A 23,261-nucleotide genomic window follows, 5' to 3' on the forward strand; every position below is an offset into this window, starting at 1 on the left:
CATAATCATGATAATCAAGAGACAGTTTCATAAGATGTGTGTGGTTCTCATTATGAAACGTTCTTTAAAATAAGAAGCACTGTGGTTTTTAAAGCATTATTCTACTGTGGGGGAAAAAAAAGTTTCTATTCATCTTAGGGAAATAATTGGTAGCAAAGGAAAAGACAAGAAAGAAACAAGAAGCAAGAAAACAACAACAACAACTGCAACAAAGTGTAATTTTTTCAGTTAAAAACATTTTGGACAAAGTTAGGAAATATAATTGCAAGGCAGAACAAGCAGAAACTGGAGCACAAATCATTAAGTGGAACTGAAAAAGGAGCTGATATTGAGACCATCTGCACTCACAAGCTGATGTTGTGTATCAAGGCGTTACAGGGGTTGGAGGCTGTAAGGTTGTGTGGGCAAGCTGATGAACTCTCCTCTCCATCGTCTCCAGAAGTGTGCTGTGTCTTGGGGGAGACAGGTCACCTCCACCTCAGCGCTAACTACAGCAAGATTTATTCCACCTATGGCTTAATTAACTGGCCGCCTGCTCCCCAGCCAGAGATCCATACTGCGGCTCCCTCGCTGGAGGACAAGGCATTATTTCACAGCCCAGCTCATCCAACCCAGCCTTCCATTCATTTCACAATATAAATCACAGCGCTCGCAGATGCATGGTGAGTGGACAGCATTGAGATGGTCACAGAAAGTCTGCAGCGATCAGATTGTGCCGGGGATCTCAACTGAAAGTAGTGTATTGTGAAGAACAGCTGTGATAGTCAACCTCAATTTGATGTCCATTACATATCATGACTTTTGCATTCAATCCCCAAAACCAACGATGGATGTCCACACACACACACACACACACACATGCACAGACTCAGAATAACCCAGCAGTGGCTTAAACCAAATTGAGCTTTTAAAATCTCAGTTTGTAAGCTAAGCAAATGACAAGGAAAAGCTGGGCAGTTAATTATAATCCAGCAAAAAAGTACCACCATATTTGCTACCATTTTCTAGTGACGGAATTATCTTAAAATCGACATTAACACAATAGACAACAGTGATACTGTATTGCCATTTACACAATAGATAATATTGACAACTTCTCCACTTGTCTCACCTCCAAAAGTACTTCAATACAGATACATACCTGAGCATTTGTTCAGTGCAAGATGGAATAGTATTAGTGAACAAAATAGAGTCCCCTTAATATGCAAAAAATAAAAAATAAAAATGCCTGATTGGACAGAATGGGTACACAGATTCACTGGAATGCATCTTTAACACTGTACATTAAGAAGACCCTTTTAACCCATTAGCTACAGTTACTGCTCCACTGATAATGAGTTGAGATAACCAGAGCCAGCTAGGGTTACCATATCTGAACTGTCGATAAAGAGGACACTCCAAAAGTTGGTGGGCTGGAGGTTTAAGTACAGTGTTATGAAATATTTAAATGCAAAAAAATGCAATTTATTAATGTCTGAACAAGAATTAAAGAGTGTAACATTAAATCCCTGGACCCTTATGAAACATTGTATACAGTGCAACGACATACATATTGGTAAAAAAATGCAAAATGCTTCACCAAAACAAAAACACAAACAATGGTGTGCTAAAACATAACTTATAACAACCAATAACATGAACGATTGGTATTATTTTATATATATATATATATATATATATATATACACTCACCTAAAGGATTATTAGGAACACCATACTAATACTGTGTTTGACCCCCTTTCGCCTTCAGGACTGCCTTAATTCTGTGTGGCATTGATTCAACAAGGTGCTGAAAGCATTCTTTAGAAATGTTGGCCCATATTGATAGGATAGCATCTTGCAGTTGATGGAGATTTGTGGGATGCACATCCAGGGCACGAAGCTCCCGTTCCACCACATCCTAAAGATGCTCTATTGGGTTGAGATCTGGTGACTGTGGGGGCCAGTTTAGTACAGTGAACTCATTGTCATGTTCAAGAAACCAATTTGAAATGATTCAACCTTTGTGACATGGTGCATTATCCTGCTGGAAGTAGCCATCAGAGGATGGGTACATGGTGGTCATAAAGGGATGGACATGGTCAGAAACAATGCTCAGGTAGGCCGTGGCATTTAAACGATGCCCAATTGGCACTAAGGGGCCTAAAGTGTGCCAAGAAAACATCCCCCACACCATTACACCACCACCAGCAGCCTGCACAGTGGTAACAAGGCATGATGGATCCATGTTCTCATTCTGTTTACGCCAAATTCTGACTCTACCATCTGAATGTCTCAACAGAAATCGAGACTCATCAGACCAGGCAACATTTTTCCAGTCTTCAACTGTCCAATTTTGGTGAGCTTGTGCAAATTGTAGCCTGTTTTTCCTATTTGTAGTGGAGATGAGTGGTACCCGGTGGGGTCTTCTGCTGTTGTAGCCCTTCTGCCTCAAGGTTGTACGTGTTGTGGCTTCACAAATGCTTTGCTGCATACCTCGGTTGTAACGAGTGGTTATTTCAATCAAAGTTGCTCTTCTATCAGCTTGAATCAGTCGGCCCATTCTCCTCTGACCTCTAGCATCAACAAGGCATTTTCGCCCACAGGACTGCCGCATACTGGATGTTTTTCCCTTTTCACACCATTCTTTGTAAACCCTAGAAATGGTTGTGCGTGAAAATCCCAGTAACTGAGCAGATTGTGAAATACTCAGACCGGCCCGTCTGGCACCAACAACCATGCCACGCTCAAAATTGCTTAAATCACCTTTCTTTCCCATTCAGACATTCAGTTTGGAGTTCAGGAGATTGTCTTGACCAGGACCACACCCCTAAATGCATTGAAGCAACTGCCATGTGATTGGTTGGTTAGATAATTGCATAAATGAGAAATTGAACAGGTGTTCCTAATAATCCTTTAGGTGAGTGTATATATATATATATATATATATATATATATATATATATATATATATATATGTTTGTGTGTGTGTGTGTGTTTTTTATTTTAGAATTCACTTTTCATAAACAAAACTCGATTATATGAAAATAAATGTTAACACTATAACAAGGTAATATAGTACAAATATAAAACTATGAAGAAACAGTAACAACATCTAAACCCCAGTAATGTGAGGAGGTGTGAGAATACGCTCAGTCTGCTGTGACCTGCACTGTCTCTGCTGGCGCCGTTCCTTCAAAGAAAAAACCTTGGTCAAACTTTGAAAAAACCTAAATCATCCTTGATATTCTCTTATTAATTGCCCCCGCAGTCACGTCTTTTCACTCCCTGTCAATGCTGTCCTCTCACTCGCACTCTGCCTTCTGATCTCAACCTAACACTTTTTAATTGTAAATGCCCCAACGAAATAAAACCTTCCTGATTGGTTGTCGAAAGCTTTACAGCCGTCAGTCATTTATTAACAACCAGTAGTTGTTTAAAAAGGCTTGTCACTAACACCTATCACACATCAGCCAGGGACTGTAGGAAAAAGGACGAGCAGGCAAATCCCGGACATTTTTAGATATTTCAAATAATCCGGCCAGACGGAGATCAAATGACCAAAAAAGAGGAAAAGTCCAGCTACAATCTAAACTAGTGTAGCTAGCTATCACCATTCATTAAATTGTCCATGTCATAGCATAAATAAAATTCAGCACAGCAAGAGTATTTAAACCATCGATTTACCATGAAGTCTTGTCTGGAAACGAACCTGTAGTGTCTGTGGCTGTGCGCATGCGCAGAGCGGAGAGCAGCGCGCAACAGCAGCAGCACTGGTGTGTTCAGTTCACACCTCTCTCACCTGGATTCTTGCTGGGCAGGACACACACAAAAATCACAACTTTTGTAAAAGAAACGAACGTACCTCATTGTCCAGAATATGAACGGGAAAATGACTATGAAATATACAAAAATTTTAGAAGGACTGGCGTGGGCACTCGGGTGGCCAATCAGATTTCAGTAGGGGCCAGGTGCTGGAACGTCGCTGTCCAGTCACTGCCCCTGAAATAATGCTGTGCGCGGAGTTAACGCCGTGGTTTTTAACGCGTTGTTTTGCGCATCGCAAACCTGTTTTTTTTTTTACGTAGCACACAGCTACGAAAATAGCAGGAATGAGCATAATTTCAGCCACTCAACACATTTTGCGCCTTGCATACAATGGCGCAGAATGGATTGTGACACGCAAAATGGGTTTTTGAATATGGCAAATAATGCGCATTGTTGCCCGACAGCCATGCGCCCCACGTAAAACACTTAACAGTGGCTTTCAAAGAACTTGGTCATTTGAAGATCTGCATAATTCCCCACTGTTGCTAAGATGACCTTTCACCTTCCATCACCCCCATCCCCTCTGTGGGAAGAGATGATTTATAGACCGTATTATACCTGGATCAATATTGGTTTTATTAAAGCAGTAGGGGAATCGTGATTGTAGTCTCATTTATTCATACAGAAACAGATCATGAATTAATAAGTGCATAGTAATAGACTCTGAAGCTCGACAGTGAAAGGGTGGCTGATTTACAGCACCTTTCTCCTGCAAGATCAGACAAAGACGGAAAATAAAGGTAAAACAGCAGCAGTTAAACTGGAGATAAGGGGGTCTTACTGCCAACTAGGAACTGCTGATTTAAGAAGAGAAGGAATGTGGGCACTTTCTTGCTGATGTGACTGAAAAAGAAAATGTTTCTCACTTTAGTGTGTACTTGCCAAACGAATCACAGAATAATGTTTCAAAAGAGGGGTGTGAATACTTTTAACTACAATTGCATATTCTCTGTATGGGACATTAATAATAATATAATAATAATAATAATAATAATAATAATAATAATACCACCAATGGATATTTTCATTTCAGACAGTGGGTAAACCTCTATTATAAAAGTGTCTGTATAGCTAGAGTAGACAATAAAAATGCAGTTATGCTATAATGAGAATCAAACTTAATTGCAGAATCTAGAATCAATACAAATAAGCGGTGGCTTCGCTGAAAATTGCACCCAAGCTGAAGACCTACAGGATAGTGAGGAGAAAACATGATCAGTTAGCCCTGTATTACAAAGAGGAAATAGTGTGGCCGTCAGGGGGCAGCAGTTTGCAGGCTTCCTGAAGTCATTTCAGTGCATCCATTACCAGGCAGTCACACATCTTCACCACATTATATACATGCAGGACAGCTTTTCTCAATGTTCCATATAAAATGCAGCCACAGCCTTAGTGTTCATGATTGCTGGAACCCTTTCGATAGATGCAGCAACAGAAGAGGGTGTGTATTCCTGTTTTGCCATTCCAGAGCATCTCAGAGCATCCCAGAGGTGTTCTATGGTCAGGACTTTGTGGTCAAGACTCTTCTCCTTGAAGTACTGTCATACTTCGTTTTGGTCCACTCTATAGCTCCAAGAAAACTACTCACAAAAATGGTCAGGTGGCACAAAATAACAAAAAAACTTTTCACTGCACATGACCTGTTTTAGTCCTGTAGTGTAAGGTACACTTATAAATTTCAATTAAAGAAGTGAATTTATAGTATCACCTTATCACGAATCCTGGAATCTTGTAGAACTCAATTTCTGTAATAATTGGACGCAGACACCAATTCCAAAGATATAAATTGTCAAATTTATTCAAAACAAAGACTAAATGTAGCACTACACTAATTATACAAAAGGGAAAAACTAATTAAAATTCAACTCTAGATCAACAAATCAAAGACAAATCACTTCCGTGACCAAATCAAAGACCATGGGATCGCATATGATATCACAAAAATCGTTAAACAAAAAAGGTTATAAACACATTGACTACAATACCGGTTAGTAAGACGAGGGTGAGTCTCTCATTAGTATTGTTAGTCAGACATTAAATAACTACGCAGGTTAGTATTTAATGTCAGGTAACTTCTCGTTATATATATATCAGTCTCATTCACGTTTAGGTGCCGAGAAAGATCCTATCATTACTTGTTACCACAATTTCCCTTAACTGATTATTATTCAATGATTAAAGATAGGCAGGGCCACCAATAATCTAATGTCTATTAACTTGTGTCAATTTCAGACTAAACAGTTAAACAGGAATGAGAAGATATTTCTCGGCGTTGACAGATTTTATTTCTAAAATTATCAACAAAACAGTTTAATGCAACACACATTTATATTTAAGAAAACTAAATGATATTACACATTCTAGAGTTATGAATCACAGATTAACATTTCTAATTGATTTCTCAAATGTCATGAATCATGAACTCCAAACTGTTAAACTTATCTGAACTTCGTCGCAGAGAGGCCTCTCTGGCTTCGGGCTCAGATAACAGCACACGGCACGAGGTCTGTGTGGTTTGGAACAAAGGCAGTCCAATTCGGCTTTGTCCAAGAACTTCCACTCAGTCGATGCACCTGGAAGTTGGGGTTTCGTGAATGTAGAGTCTTTTCCAAACAGATTTTCCACTGGTTTGAAGGCTCCAAGGTTGTGCACAAAATCTTCTTGGCAAGCAGGGTCTCTCACCGTACTTTGAAGACAGTCTTTGAGGAAAGCAGGGCCCTGTTTGTTCCAAGGGTCAAGTTTCTTAAGACTCAAATAGCTATGTAAATGACTGAACACTTTCGTATACAGTCGACTTAGTCAATTGTCCAGCTGTAAAACTGATCAGGTGGGCACAGGCGGGTGGCGCAGTCTGTAAAGTTCTTTATTTAATAAAGTCCTTTAAAAGAATTCTTCGTATGGCTCAATCTCCTTCTCCCAGTTTAACTCTTCTGTTGCCGGCAAAGACTTGGTTGGTTTCTGGTTCCGGTTCGGGCAACAGAGCTACAGGTTGAGCTGTGGCAGCGAGTTTCTGGTTCAGGTGAGAGAGAGAGAGAAAGGCCGTGCGCTGTCCTTTATAGTCTGTCAGATCAATAGGTGATTGGTTCTTGAATTTTTGAGATTGGATTTCGGTTTCAGCCCCCAGTGTCCTATTGGAGGGGGGCTTGATTTATGACTGATGTCAATCCATGCCATCTTTTGGAAATGCCGGTTGGCCCGGGTTCATAGCTCTATGTCGGGATTTCGGCTCTCGTCCACTTCAAAGAGTTTTTATCACCTACAGGCCCCTTTCTCCAGACATTTCATAGCAGGATTCTAACCTATTTGGCCTCTTCTCGGTGCCATCCTCCCCAAAACTGTCACTTTGATGCAAACCAGTTCCAAGCTGATGAGCTAAGGAAATCTGATAACTTTGGGGGGGGGGGGGGGGGGAGGTCTTCTTTAGATCAGTGCTTCAGCTCAGAGCCCAAAATGCTCTTATCAAAATACACCCAACATAACGCTACAGTCCATTAGAGGCAAAAGGAGGTTTGTCCCATTCCTTTGAAGCGCAGCAGGCACAGACAGATCACAGCTGCTTACTAAAGAAACCAGAAGCATTTCTGAATGAAGGAACAGCAAGAGTTAATCCTTGACAAATCCAAGTCTATATCATCTACATTTTTTCAGCTATTTAATTTCTTACTTGATGTGTATCCTATTATACGGGCTCTCCCGTGGGATTTTCCACAGTTGCTTCTGCTTAGATTATTATGTGCCGTGCTAGTGGGAACTGTTACAATGAAAGTGTCTATTGAAAAAGACCTGGTCAGCACTGAATGTGGGGAAATGTCAAATATACACTCACCTAAAGGATTATTAGGAACACCATACTAATACTGTGTTTGACCCCCTTTCGCCTTCAGAACTGCCTTAATTCTACGTGGCATTGATTCAACAAGGTGCTGAAAGCATTCTTTAGAAATGTTGGCCCATATTGATAGGATAGCATCTTGCAGTTAATGGAGATTTGTGGGATGCACATCCAGGGCACGAAGCTCCCATTCCACCACATCCCAAAGATGTTCTATTGGGTTGAGATCTGGTGACTGTGGGGGCCAGTTTAGTACAGTGAACTCATTGTCATGTTCAAGAAACCAATTTGAAATGATTCGACCTTTGTGACATGGTGCATTATCCTGCTGGAAGTAGCCATCAGAGGATAAAGGGATGGACATGGTCAGAAACAATGCTCAGGTAGGCCGTGGCATTTAAACAATGCCCAATTGGCACTAAGGGGCCTAAAGTGTGCCAAGAAAACATCCCCCACACCATTACACCACCACCAGCAGCCTGCACAGTGGTAACAAGGCATGATGGATCCATGTTCTCATTCTGTTTACGCTAAATTCTGACTCTACCATCTGAATGTCTCAACAGAAATCGAGACTCATCAGACCAGGCAACATTTTTCCAGTTTTCAACTGTCCAATTTTGGTGAGCTTGTGCAAATTGTAGCCTCTTTTTCCTATTTGTAGTGGAGATGAGTGGTACCCGGTGGGGTCTTCTGCTGTTGTAGCCCATCCGCCTCAAGGTTGTACGTGTTGTGGCTTTACAAATGCTTTGCTGCATACCTCGGTTGTAACGAGTGGTTATTTCAGTCAAAGTTGCTCTTCTATCAGCTTGAATCAGTCGGCCCATTCTCCTCTGACCTCTAGCATCAACAAGGCATTTTCGCCCACAGGACTGCCGCATACTGGATGTTTTTCCCTTTTCACACCATTCTTTGTAAACCCTAGAAATAGTTGTGCGTGAAAATCCCAGTAACTGAGCAGATTGTGAAATACTCAGACCGGCCCGTCCGGCACCAACAACCATGCCACGCTCAAAATTGCTTAAATCATCTTTCTTTCCCATTCAGACATTCAGTTTGGAGTTCAGGAGATTGTCTTGACCAGGACCACACCCCTAAATGCATTGAAGCAACTGCCATGTGATTGGTTGGTTAGATAATTGCATTAGTGAGAAATTGAACAGGTGTTCCTAATAATACTTTAGGTGAGTGTATATAGGTGTTGGTCTGTGTTCTTTAAAGGACAGGCAGAAAGCACAGCATAACACGAACATGCTTCTGCTGTTTAAGCCTTTTTTTAGTAATTGCAGGAATGTTTCAGTGGAATCACAAAGAATGCAAGCAGACAAACCAAATAGGACAACTGCACACACACACCACATTGGAGAAACCAAAGGAGGCAGAAATGCCAGTAATTTCAAAGCCATATGATGCAGCCTGGACAACCGGATAAAAGGACTTTGACAAAGCGCAGAACACACAAAATAAGAAAAAAAAGAAAAGAGAGATGCTAACAAACAACTGGTTTGGAAGAAGTGTAAAAAATTGGGCAATTTTGTAGGAGGACAGGTGGGGGGAGGGTTCTCATTTTAAATGGCCTCCATAACTTATTAATGATGTTAACCATAATCAAATCTCTATGTTCCTTGTGATTCCACAGAATTGGTTGAAACTACATAGATCACAGTATTACAGAAAAGGCCCTTAACATTAGGTTTGACAAATGTGATCAAAGCCACAAACAACACAACACAACACAACACAACCATAATTGCCCGATACTCTATTGGGTTTCATGCATAAGGCTGCTTTTCTGGCAACAAGCTTCCCCAGATCCCCTCCTGCGCTGCCCCTTGGACAGGGAGAATGTCATACATATTCCGACGTGCTGAAATCTGTCAGCGGTTATGACCAATTAGTAGGAGGGCTGGGAGCCATCAGTGCAAAACAGATTAATAGGAGGTGACAGGGTTGCCATGAGCTGTGGGGAGCGCTGACCTTACCAGCCTCACCCTGCGTTTACTAGCTTCCTTCCAACAGCCCCTGGACTGTGCCCTGTGCAATCCTCTGGTCTCTGACAGGCCTCTCGCTTTGCTGATCTGACAATTTGAAATGTTCGTTCTTTTTTCTGCAGCCACACTGCCTCCTCTGTCAGCACTTCAGGCCTGTCTTATTACTTGACCTTGTGTAAGCCCCCTGCTGTAGTCTACCATTTCCAGCTACAGTATTTGGGAGCACAGTTTCTCCTAGCAGAGACTGACCATAATACAAACACCTGTGATTCAAGATGATCATCTCCGCCATTCCCACGAGGGGTTTTAGATACAGCTGCACCTCGGAGCATGGTATTTTTTCCAAAACCTATGGTCTCAAGAGCAGCTTTGGAACTACCACAATGATGGGAAACTGATCTGGGGATTAGATATAGGATTAGGTTTGTGGTAGTCAATGCAATGCAGTGACCAGACATGAGACCTTTAAGGACACTGTGCAATTGCTGAACAGCTATCGGCTTTCCTTTGCAGGCCTGCATCTGAGCTAAAGCAAACCAAGAGCAATACCAAGACATTAGAAACACTGTCAGAAAATCAGAATCTTTGCTCAAACAGCAGTATTGCTCAATGTGACTTTACTCACACATGCTTTCTATTCCCCTTCTCTTGTTGAAAATCTGGGAAACCAACAGGTTACCTATAGTCCAGACAATGTGGGTTGTAATCAAGATTGCTTCATAGTCGACTGTGGCCTGGATTCCTCATGGGGCGTCAGACAGCTGGCGGAGGTCTCCCTGGGTTGGGTGGGTTTGAATAGACCATGATTTCCTCAGGTTGTCCTACAATGCTGGGCCCTGAAGCTTGTTGAGTATTTGTGAGCCAGCAGTGTTTTCAACGAGATCTGCCTAAGTCTTCCACAACTTGTTCTAAGATGCCCATATGTGTTAACTGCCCACTGCCCTAAGCACAGGGGTCGATTGGCAGGGTAGGAAATGAACAGCGCAAACTGTCAATTCCACAATTCCAATTTCTTAAAAAGAAAGTGCAGGGCAGCCATCTGTAGACCAGTTCACACTCCAGCCTTTGGATCTGAGTCAGTGTCTCAGATTCTTTGAGCAGGCCGCTAAAGCCAGAGCCTCAATCCACTGACCTGTGACCGAGCCCTGCTTCATCCCAACCTTTCCTTGATTCGTTGAGAGAGAGAGGGTTTCACAGAAATCTCAAACCTCTTGCAAGTCGAGGGCCCCCACTAGAAAAACATTCTTGCAAACTTCACCAACAGAATTGACAACAATGGAAGATGTTTGAACTCATATTATGTCATGGTGTAAATGCTTAAGTTTATTCATTGGAACTTACCTTTTATTTATTTTTACTCATTTATGTATGTATGTATGTATGTATGTATTTATTGATTTATGATAATCTCCGAAAGTCTCATCCCCGGCTTAACCACCAGTACTACACACCAGCACTTGTGATAAACTCCCCGTCTTCAATGTCCCAAATCTCCCTAGCTGCTTGCAACAGGTGATGGCAGCTTAATGTTAAATTAACCTTCAGGGATAATCCTGTAGGATTGAAACACCATCCTCACTGCATAGTCAGCTATATGTGTGTCCTTTCGAATTTACCTTTTTAACTTCTGAATATACACCCAGTTAACATTACAGTCTTTGTCTCTCCAGCTCGCACAGCTAGCAAGAAAATATATCAAAATCAGTAACTTTGACAAAGGTGCTGCAAAAAGAACTAGCTAAATAAAAAAATTGCCATGCATCCTTTTTCCCCCATCTAAAAAACAGTAATTTCATATGAAGTAGTGATTCCAAGCTATGGGACTCAGAGCAGGCTGTCACACTAAAACGAGAAATCAGAATGCATCAGAAATGTATTGCCACTTTTTAAAGTATTACCCAATACTCTTGCTCTGACTTAAACACAGCACCATGCTACAGCTCAGTCCTAAACAGCTTACATAGCACTCTTTCCACTGAGAAGCATAGCATAAAAAAACAACCCCTATTCTTGCAGCCGGCAGATTGCAAGGGATGTAAATGTGCACAGTGCTGGTATTCCTGATAGCAGATGGGATTTCTGTTTCACACACAACCGTGTTCAATTTTTCATGTGAATTTGGGATTTCTCACTTAGGTGATGTGGCTTGGAGGAACAGGCTGAATGGAGACAGATTTCTGATTTCCCCTCGAATAATTATATTCCCTCACTTTCTATTCCTCTGGGAGTTCATGTGCACCCTCAATTCACCCCCCCCCCCAACCCACATACACAAACACAATAGACAAATAACTAACATAATCCAATTCACGTTAGCTCTGTCTAAACTCATCCCTCGGGCATTTGTTTAAATTCCAGAATTAGCATTTCCATTCTGTTTGCGTGCGACAGTGGACAGCACACGGCAGCCTGTCATGCTTTCTTTTAAGGGGCAATTATTTCACTTAACTGTTAACAACAAGGCTACATGCATATTAAAAGCAAAGCCTTTTAAGATTATTTTTATGCAGCAAATTGGAAGCAATGCAGCCTGTCTTCTCCATGAACAGTTTGCACAGAGAGTTGCAAAAACAATCCGGGTCTGTTCATCTGAGGTTTGTTAAGGGGGTGTTTGTGATTGTCCGCTTTGGCTGGTTTATCGCAGCCAGTCAGTGACATTCAAAAATCAAGTTAGAATCAAATGACAATTTACAGCTTAAGATAGATGTACAGTCACGTTTAGTACCTGGCAGTTAGCAACCAATGCAACTATCCCTCAAAATGAAGCACAATCTGTAGATGATTTTATGTGGGAGATTTCTGGACCCCAAGTTACGGATCCCTTCCCTGGTGAAGAAGACAGAAAGGGCTGGCACCCAGAGGCCTGGTGTCAAGATACACAGAGTGCCCTTGCCTCCAGCCGGTGCTCTGGCTGGTGATAAATCAAGGCCCCAGACACCTCCGCCAGCCAGCCAGCCAGCCAGCCAGCCAGCCAGCCAGCTCTGTGCCTCTTTCTATGCTAATAGCATCCATCACTAACACGGCCAATCAGTGTTAGCCTTCCTTGTTGATATTAACAATGACAAGATTAACTCATCCCGGCTTCCATTCACTGTCACCAAGACAACCCATTTCCTGTGCAGCTGCATCCTGCACTATGGCAGCTCTGTCCATTTCCCTGGGGTTAAGATGGGAGGGAGGAGGGGGTGTTTAATATATGGTTTAAATTGCATATATTATCAGACAGCTGTAAAACAATAGACTTTTCAAATCAGACCTAGTGCCACAAGACCTTAACACTGATTCTTGTACGTTCATGGACAGGCGTTGCACTTGCTGACACAAGTAGACACATTCAGATTTTGGTACCAGCAATGCTAGTTGTTATCCAGACACCATGTATATATCTACAACATTGAACTAAAAGGGAGCAATTACTTATTACAGAACAATTATTTTTCATTAATTTCAATCACTTAATTTTAGATTTTCTAGTAATATTCTTTTCTTGGACCACCTGTTTTTTTTTCACCCCCCATCCCTTTAATCTCTGGGACTGAAATATGGTTAAAAACAAAATCTATGTAATTACAGGATTTTGGTATTTTTTAATTTAGAGAATCTTAGCCTCTCATGTATTTCAGAGGATAATCCGCAAAAGGATTAACACAACACAACTCATTCTGTGTTCCCACAACTTTGACGTCTTGTACAGAAGTTCAAACAGAGCAGCCAAACCTTCTTCCGTGTACCGACTGAGCCCGAGGAACGCAGAATCTGTAATCAGCTCTGAAAGGATTTATAATAATAGCTCGCATTCAGAAGCACAGAGCTACAGCCACCTCTGGGGTTGACCACACTAATCTTTAATTAACTGCTGCAGATTCCAAAGTAGGGAGAAATCGGTCTGATTTTACAATAGTACAGCCATTCAAGAATATAATTTAAGAGCATTTAGCATTATAAAGGAATCTCTCGAACTGAAAAACCTTCACAGTGGAAGGGCTTCTTGCCTTAACTTCAGATGCGCATTTGCAAACACAAGCAGGAGTAGGCTATTTCTGTTGCCCAGTTGAAAACTAAAGTCTGAATTTACACAGATATAATCTGAGAGAGTGCTCTTTCTGAAAAGACAATGATGCAGCTACTGCATCTCTACTGAAACAGGACTCTCTGGAGTCTCCTGTGTTTAAACAAATGAAGAGATGTGCTTGATATAACACCAAATAATGGGGGTAGGGTGAACAGGGCAATAGTATGAATGGCATTGATTAATACAGGATCAGGGATGAGCAATGCACACTTCCTGACACAAGAAGAAGTGGTCGTGTCTGGGTGCATCATCTTCTGGAAGAAAAAAAATAAAATATGATAAATAATCTGTGTTGTTAAAGGAAGGACTAAAACTGAAGTTGTCCCCACAATGAATTGGCTTTGTATCAGCTGTATTAACACTGCTCTTTGTAGAAAAGTTTAAACTCCAAAATACATGTGAAATGCCCTGGAAATATTATGCATTTTAGCCCATGAGTAAGCTGATCCATCTATTTGTGGAGGACATTAAGATCAGTTGGGATAAACTGGTTAGATGACTTGACATATTAATCCAATTTCATCTCACTGATGAGTGTCAACACTAGAGAAATTCCTTGCTTTGCTTCTTGCCTTTAAATTATTCAGAAATTCACTTTCAGTTCTGCCTTACCTGAAAGGGGCAGCAGATGCTTGGAAAGCACACTGAACTGTTCTCCTTGTCATCTGTTATGAAAGGTGCTTAGAGACATTTTTTTATTTTTTATGACACAAGATTCCATCATTATTACATTTTTTGAGTTCTCTACCCTGCTACATAAATTGAACTATCACTGCAATCATTAAGAAAAAATGATGTAACATCCCAAATGCTACAAATAGTAACTGTTATTAAGGTAAAACATCCCTGCTTACAAATGTGCTTCTGTATTGTAGCTTCCTCTCAGGACCAGTAGTGTATGCTTTTATGATCTGTGGGACTGAAAGCGTGTCATTGCTTTACTGTTCAATAATAGTGTAGTTCACTGATCCACCAAATAATGGGGGATTAAGGCGCTGGTGCACAGGGAGGAAGGACCTTCAGTATATGGCTCCAGTTGGGGCAAATAAATGTCTCTTTATTAACTTAGTATTTACCTAGCCATATCATACCAACTCTCCTCTACCTGAACACCAGAACTTAACCTTGCCTCCATGAATATCTCCTTCTTACTCTGATTCCATTTATTTGTGTATCTTTCTTGATGTGCAGGAGTACTGTAGAACTTGTACAAAGTGCCAGAAAACACAACCAGTCAGATGAGGTGACAGAGCCAACCTACAGTCACTTCCTGTCATCCAGACACCCTTCCAACACAAAAGACATTGTAGGGCCATTGGAATAGAGAAGTTCTGGTCAAAGGAATATTTTAGTAGTGTGTGACTATGCCACCCTGATTTCCTGAGGCATTCCTCTTGAGAAGTATAAACACATCTAACATTATATGGTCACTAGTGCAGCTGTTCTCACATGTAGAAATACCTGAGGAAATCCTTACAGATCAGGGCACAAATTTCACCTCAAAACATATGAAGCAGTTGTAGCATGAGCTTGGAGTAAAAGGTATTAAAACCATATCCTATCATCCTCAAATTGATGGACTTGTTGAAAGATGTAATCATACATTAAAATCCATGCTTCATAAATGTGTTGCAGATACCGTCCATGACTGGGATAAATGGCTGCTGTTCTTGTTGTTCCCCTATAGGGAAGTACCACAGGCATCTACTGGCTTCTCCCCTTTCAAATAGCTGTAAGGAGTGGCAGGTGCCTGGGCCACTGGACCTACTGTGAAAAGGATGGGAGGTAGATCCAGCATCACCAGTGGGCATAACTTGTAACATGCTGTTCCCTCAGCTTCTCCAGATGATCACGCAGCTGGAGAAGCTGAGGGAACAGCATGTTACAACTTAGGGAAGGCCCAACAAGCCTGCCAGCGATAACTCAGACTGGGACAGAAGGTGATACTCTTTCTCCCGTCATCAATCTGCAAGCTCTAGGCCAAATGGCAAGGTCCATATGAGGCACTCCGAAAAAAATAAGACCCAGGTAAACCTTATTAATCTCCTTAAAGAATGGAGGGAGAAACTGTCAGACACTGCAGAGTGCCTGTTAATGAATGAAGAGGATGAGGTGATGGAAATGAGCATGGAGAGTTTTGCCTAGGACGGATTGCTCAGTGATTGCTCATCTAGACCAGGAGTTGGCTCATTGTGATGGGCACGTTAGAGAAAAAAAAAAACTCCACGAAAGACTGTGTGAGTTGAAGAGGGGATCCTGGTTCTCTTGTTCCCCCAATTCTTTAATATTGTGTCTTTTGCCACTGTCCACTTTTAGGAAGTAAAACAAAAGCAAACAAAGGAACCAAAAAGTAGAATTCAGAACCAAAAAAAACCCCACCAGGAACAATACATGAAAAAACAAGTATGAAGTCTTGAGTCAGCAATTTCCCTTCTCTGGTTTCTTCCCTTCAGTATCTCTCTCACTATTCTCTGTAAGAGAATAGTCAAACAATTGTATTTCCAATAGGCTGGAACCTCATTTGATTGTTTATCTATCAGTGGCTTATTTTTCCAACCACAACTCCCTCCTTACAAGGACCAACTCTAATAAAACGCCATGTCCGCTATTATGAGAAATGGACCACAATCAGCCACACACCAATCAGGGACTGGCATTTCAAAGTACGGGCTGATTGCAGCACATTCCACGGCACATACATTCCGTTTGCCCACAACAAAGATGATGCCCATTCTTGTTGGAGCATCCACCCAAGAGATGGAACTTCCTCATCATGCCATATTTGTTGAAGGCATTCAAGGTCATTTCACAGCCCCCTAGCATCTGTGAGGATGAATTACAGCCAGCACTCTCTCACCCCGTCACACTCATCAACTACTGAGTCTGTTTGCTGAGTTTCCAGCTTTGTTTAGTGTAAAACCTGGGAGAACTAACCTTACAGAGCACACCATCCATCTGAAGAATTTCTCACTGGTCCAACTACAGCTCTAAAGAGTACCAGAGTGCATGGTCCAGTCCTGTCATTCTGGTACCCAAGAAGGATGGAAGCATTTGTTTAACTTCAGAAATACCCAATGCCACAGATTGAGGAGTTGCTTGAGTGCTTGGGAAAGGCAAGTTTTACCTCTACCATTGTACTGGCAGGTCCTTCTGTCGTTGCCTTCAAGATCCTGCATGGCATTAAGGGTACTGTTTGGATTATTTAAATCCAAGGCCATGCCCCATGCCACCTTCCAGAATTTAATTAACTGTGTGCTGCAAGACTGGGAAGAACATGCTGCAGCAGGATGATGTGGTGTGATGTGGTCATCTACATCTGAAGAACATCTTAACCACCTGTGGAATGTCCTGGAAAGAATCAGTTGGTTTGACTCTGAGTGGCCAGACATGCCAGTGGGTCCGAGTGGAGTGGACACCAATCCCCACTTGACACGGTGGTACCTGGCCCTGCAGCTGTACAGATCAAAATGTAGTGGCAGATTAGTTGTCTAGATTGCCCAATATGTGTAATCATGGAGAGGGGGAAAATAATGTGATAGAACGATCTCTATCCCAGACATTCTTGTTCTTTTACCTGCATTCTTTCTAGATCTGGTCTTGTAAGACGTAGATGTGTGCAGTGCGGTCGTCGCCTCTTGCCGTGGATGCACACATAGTGGGAAACATATGCGGTATAGTAGTAACCAGGCAGCAGTGTGGAGTAGTGGTTAGGGCTCTGGACTCTGGAGGGTTGTGGGTCCAATCCGAGGTGGGGGCACTGCTGTTGTACCCTTGAGCAAGGTACTTTACCTAGATTGCTCCAGTATATGTCCAGCTGTATAAATACGTAAATGTAAAACATAATGTGATATCTTGTAACAATTGTAAATTGTAAACCCTGGATAAGGGCGTCTGTTAAAAAATTGAGTAATAATCCAATGGTTAAATATGTTTAGAAAAATATGTTTTTATGTTTGTTTCCCTTTGTGTCCTGGCCAGGAACTTTGTTGGTATTGCTTGTTGTGTGTATTCAACCTGTTCATGTTGTGTATTCATCATTCAGGACCTCAGATGGTAAGCCTGAGAGGAAGGGTCTTGCTCTCCTTGCAGTTTGTTTGTTTGTTTTGGTATCAGTATATTGGCCCTATTATTTCTTAATTTTTTCACCTTGAAGTTAAATAAATACAGTATTTCTCGCCTCACCCTGCGGCTGACTATGAACTTTCTTTAATAATGCTGGGCGTCTCAGCTACAGGGCCCCACATGCACGTTTGAGTAGAGGCTGTCACTGGTTGAGTCCAGGAGCCAAGTTCAGTCACTTTACATGGAAGCTGCTTAAAAAGTTGAACAGCATAATCCTCTGATATCTGAAATGAAACAGACTATGAACATGCTCTAAATGACCCAGTTTGGTAAAGTACATAACTTGTAACCCAGAGTCACTGATGTTGCCCTATGACACTGTAAAGACTTTGAGACAGCTTTCACCATTGAAAGAGAGAATAAAACAAAATCCCACTGGCGTATATAGATTCAGCGGCACGACAACCTTATAAAAACCCTCCACGCCCTACAAACCCGCCCACCGCCACCACTACCCCCAACATACAAAGACAGGTAAAGTTTTAAGAAAATAATTTCCTTAAAATATTTATTGATTTCAGTTTTATTTTTCCATACATCTGCAAGTAAAGGTCGACACTGAATTCTCATCAGCACATGGGGGAGGTGGTAGGGGTTTGGTACACTTTTTCCAGAAACTATTGGCCTCTAATCAAAGAAAGGAATGAAATCAGTATTGAAGGAAGGTATAAATCAAGTTAGAAAAAAGAGAGTTTCCTAGACACTTTCACACACACACACAGGTAAAACAAATATATCAGAATCATTCACCACATGTATTTTTTTTTTCTTAGTTTTACCCTAAAATGTCTTCATATTATTGCTATTTAACAAATACCTTTTAAACCCACCAAAAAAAACAACAACAACAGAAAAAAACTAAACATCTAAACAAAGAAATCAACCGAAAAATGTAATGTTCACACGTCACTTTCATTATTTTCTTCTGCTTCGGAAAGCGTAATAATAGAAAGGATGCAAGGTTAAGTACTAAGACCAAACCACATACTCGAATTTTCATATTTTCCCCCCATCTGTCATCTAAAGCTGTAGTCTTACAAAAAAGTGTTCTTTAAAAAACATATGTATATGTTCTTTAAGTCTGCCAGTGTCCAAATCACACAGCATTCTCGGATGTTTGACAGAATGTTCTTGAAATAGTTTGCAACAACATAAAAAAAGAAACAGTTAAATTACTGGACTTACAGCCAATGTGTCCATCAGCTACATTTGTATTTCCTCGCCTCCTTTCCCAAGTGATATCCAATTCAGTTGCCAAGACCTTTAAACTTAAAAAAAAAAAAAAAAAAAAAAAAAAAAATTACATAAATAAATAACATAAATAAATAAATAGTTAATAAATATTCATTTGTCTAGATTTGGCCTTGCTCAATAATATACTCTTTGGATGTTGTGCGTTTGTTGCTTGCTAAAGAATAAATTCACTTGTTCTTAAAAGCTTGTGAAGTTATCGGGTTCTTAGATAAGGACGAAAAAATTACCGAAATAAAGGTGATATAAAACATACAAATTTCTTGTCTATACAAAGAAAATAAAAGAAAAGAAAATGCACAGTAGGACGCACAGTGTCATTCCTCTTGTCAGCTTTTCAAATGAAGCAAAATCTCCCTTTGCTTTTCCATGCCTTGCTCATTCACCCTTTAGATCTATTTTCGCTACCTCCCACCTTTTTGTTGTTTGTGGGTGCCAATCCTAGGGCGCGTTTGTGCTCCCGTAGTAGCGAGAGTTGCCACTTTCCACCCATTTCCTAAGCTCCCATGCGTAACTAACCAACACAACATCCCTAGATGGTCTGTACAAAGGTCTGTAAAAAGGTGGAAAGTTCAGTCTGCTTTAATTTTTTCTCAGAGTGGGAAGTAGTGTTGGGGTGGGATTGGCATGGGGGTGAGCCGGAGAGCCATCAGAGTGCTAGGAACCTTCCTCCTCGGGGTGCCCTGCTGCATAGAGGCTGGCCAGTTGGCGGAAGCGTGGTCCCCAGTTGGACAGGTAGGAGAAGTCCTGCTCGGAGGTGGTGGAGAGGGTGTTGATAGAGCTGAGGGACAATGCCGGAGAGCTGGAACCCTCAAAGGCATAGGTCTGGAAGGAGTCGTAGGGGGGCACCGAGAGATCAGCGTCGGCCTGCTCCACCTTCTTGCGGATGTAGCCTCGGAACATGGAGAAGTCTGCCAGGCCGTCCCCCCCACCCACGTGGCTCTGGACCCACTGGGGCAGCGAGTGCAGGTCTGGCCCCGAGTCGGCGCCCTTCACCTCGGGGAAGTCGTACAGGCTGCGCAGGGCACTCATGTCGTAGGCCTGCGTGTCCTGCTCGCCCCCGCCCTCGTCGTTGTACTTGATCACATTGTCTCTCATGTCCTCCTCATCCTCGGACATGCGCTGGCCCTTGCGGTGGCGCTTCAGCGTCAAGATGAGAAGCACGAGAACTGGAGGGAAGAAAGAATGGAAGAATGGCTGTGTTAGAACCAAGGGAACCTTTTGGTGTTTTACACATACGAATGCTTGAAGGCAGCTGTTGGTACCCCAATCTCAAATGGATAAATCATTGACCACCCCTTCTAAGGATCCTATATTTCTCGCTCTATCCTTCCCAGGTTAGCAGCTGCTTTAGCATTCTTCCTTCAGCTTCATGTGCTGTTAACAGGTTTCCATTCCAGCAGGTCTTACCCTGTTTAAATAGCAATCAGTTCACAAGGGAACTGCAAGGTAGAGACATACTCTGGCCATTGGTTTGATTGATCAGGAGGTCCATTAAATCAGTAAATGTTCAGTGATAGTGATAATATATACACTGCAGGCTTTGTCAAAACTACCCTGTCAACATATATGCTAATGATGTACAGGAGTACAATATATTGGTATCAACCATAATTATGTTCTGTTTGCAGAGTGACCTTATACAATGCTTTCGGCTCCCTGTAAAACACTATTTCTGTTAGTTTTAGTATGTTGTGCTAGTGTTAGATGCAGAAAGGCTCTTTGCCATAATTTGTGTAGAATTTTGAAGGTACATTTGAAGGTACTGATATCTGCAAGGACAGAGTGTGTTATAACATTATATCATTCATATTTTCAGTTGATTTATTCTTGTTTCAACTGAAATACAAAATGTGATGAGCAAAGTCTCAGGCACAAGTGGATCCTACAATACATCATTAACATATTAAGTGTAAGAATTATAGTATTCAAATAAATAAAATCATGTACTTTTGAGTCATAGCACTGTCTAATTAGCAATTAGGATTTAGCTATTGGTATTATGCCTACCTGGAGGTACTTTATTACATGCAGATGTAGTTTGAGAGACAATAGTCAAAACTACCATTTGATTTAAAGGTCAGTGGGCTGTGCTTCACTTACACATATTTCTTCCTGTTTTATTAATATTTTAAGAGATTATGTCACACCAATGTTCATGTTGTTGTTTTTTTTTATCATGGCTTTTTCTGCTCATGTTTATCTTAGGTTCAGGCAATTTGGTAGTATACAAGCATCAGCAGTTTGTGATAAATAATTCAATGAAACGGTGCAAATGTTTCACAACATTCAGATATAGTACTGCATTGATAGAGCTTCAGGTTTCTGCTTTTATTTTTGAGAATAAATACACATTTTCCAGTTATTTTTAAACAGGGCTCCAGAGTGGTTTAACTGGTACAGACCTGTGCTTGGTGCCCAGGTTGGGTACTATAGCCCAAATATCACTGCATAAATTCTGGGCTGTGTGACTAGGATGCCCCAGAGAGTTGGTCTACCTTAACTCTGTTTGCACAGTGATTTTTCACACTAAACTTGCAGTACACTACATTTAATAAAGCTGCTCACGTTTTATTTTGATATGATATAATTTTTTTCTATGCCCTCTCAAATTAATTTAATTGTTCAACGTGGACCCTATTTGGACTGGCATTTAAGTTTTTGCAGTTGCCTCTGTTTAGCATTCCAGTGTATTTATCCTAGTACTTTTGGCCATTTTGCTCATGAAGGGAATGGAGTAGTTCTCACAAATTTTCAATTCAGGAAACTGATACAAAGTCAATTGTTTACAATTAGCTACATTTGCAGAAAAAAACAAAACACTTAAATTCAATTAAGAGTTTTCTCTTAATTGCGATGCAGACATGTCTTAACAGCTATTGATAGGGAGGTAGGGAGATGGAAAAGAGAAACCTACAGCTATTAAGACCTGCTCTATCTATTAGGAAGATATGTAACACAACTCAAACTGATACAAGAACCAGTGTTTTAAGTGCTCTCGGACAGAGGTTGTGCACATTCTTAATGTGTGATATACATTGCTTTTAAATGTGTGAAAAACGTTTTGTTTTGACAATATACTTACTCAGATTCAAACGCATGTGAATGACCTGTCAAACACATTTAGCAGGTGTTACTATTAATCTGCAGTGTTGAAATGACATATAGGTCTCATCACATCCATGTTGACGAGATCCTTCCTATACTTCAATAAACATTTTAAAAGAAACTATGGAGTGTGCTGTATCTGATTCCTTGAATCTATCTTGCATGCGTTACATCACTGCATCAGAATGGTTGGCATTTGAATGTACACTTGATCAACAATCGCATTTTGTGTTGCAAATGAAAAGCAGTTTTAGCATTTCAGTTTTTGCATTTACAGGTGTTACACATCAATGCCCATGGACCCAGCTCTTTTCTCGACCTATAATGTAAATTAGGGAATCTATGGTTCTCCATATATAGGCTGCCCTGCTTCATGTCAGCATGGTTCTGATGAACATCTTGCCTCTGGGGATTACATCACTCTATCAAGCCAAATCTATCAACTGTGTAAAGCCTGATACTTTAGAAAGAGTTAGATAACCACAAAATCTTCTGATTACGCAACTACAGGGTTAAAATGATTACTACAGATTTTTTTTTTCCTTTTCTTAATTTACAGTCTTGATTTTCATCTCAAGCATACTGATGAGATTGTTTGGACACAGGGAGGCATGGCCCAATGGGATTGGGGATTGAGATGAGGCTAGGGAACAAGCTAAGATGGCCTTTACATTTCAATTTGGAGTTTTTCACGATTAATTTTCATCTCTAGCCGAAGCGAGTGGGAATGTTTAATAGGCTCAGGGAAATGGATTTTTTTTGTAACCTTTAAAATTTCAATTTTTAAGCATGCCGGGATTCATTTCCACCTCTTAATGCGTGATACCCGACAAACAATCGGTCAAAGAAATGCAAGACGTTGCCACTTTTAACCAGGAAATGGAGTCTCATATGGTCTAGCACCAAGTAATGCCTGCAGAAACAAATCCATGAGAATGTGGACAGGTTGTGTGTTTTATTAAAGTAAGGTTTTAGGAGAAGTGCTCAATTAAACAGTGGATTGAAACTTTCTGGTCAATGTCAAAGCAGCTAAATATTGGCAAACACACACACACACACACACACCCCAAATTGCTGT

At 41.1% G+C, this 23,261-nt stretch overlaps 1 protein-coding gene across 1 annotated transcript in view; it reads right to left on the reverse strand.

Moving 5' to 3' along the window:
* Positions 1-18,318: 18,318 nt before the first annotated feature.
* The window catches only part of cdh22 (cadherin 22), a 163,092-nt gene continuing 158,149 nt past the window's right edge, over positions 18,319-23,261 (reverse strand). The window contains exon 11 of the mRNA XM_066702633.1: positions 18,319-20,244. Within this exon, the coding sequence (XP_066558730.1) occupies positions 19,733-20,244 (512 nt within the window). The 3' untranslated portion in view covers positions 18,319-19,732. The remainder of the gene's footprint in view (positions 20,245-23,261) is intronic.

This window comes from Amia ocellicauda, chromosome 4 (genome assembly GCF_036373705.1).
Source record: "Amia ocellicauda isolate fAmiCal2 chromosome 4, fAmiCal2.hap1, whole genome shotgun sequence".
In the NCBI taxonomy this organism is placed as follows: Eukaryota; Metazoa; Chordata; class Actinopteri; order Amiiformes; family Amiidae; genus Amia; species Amia ocellicauda.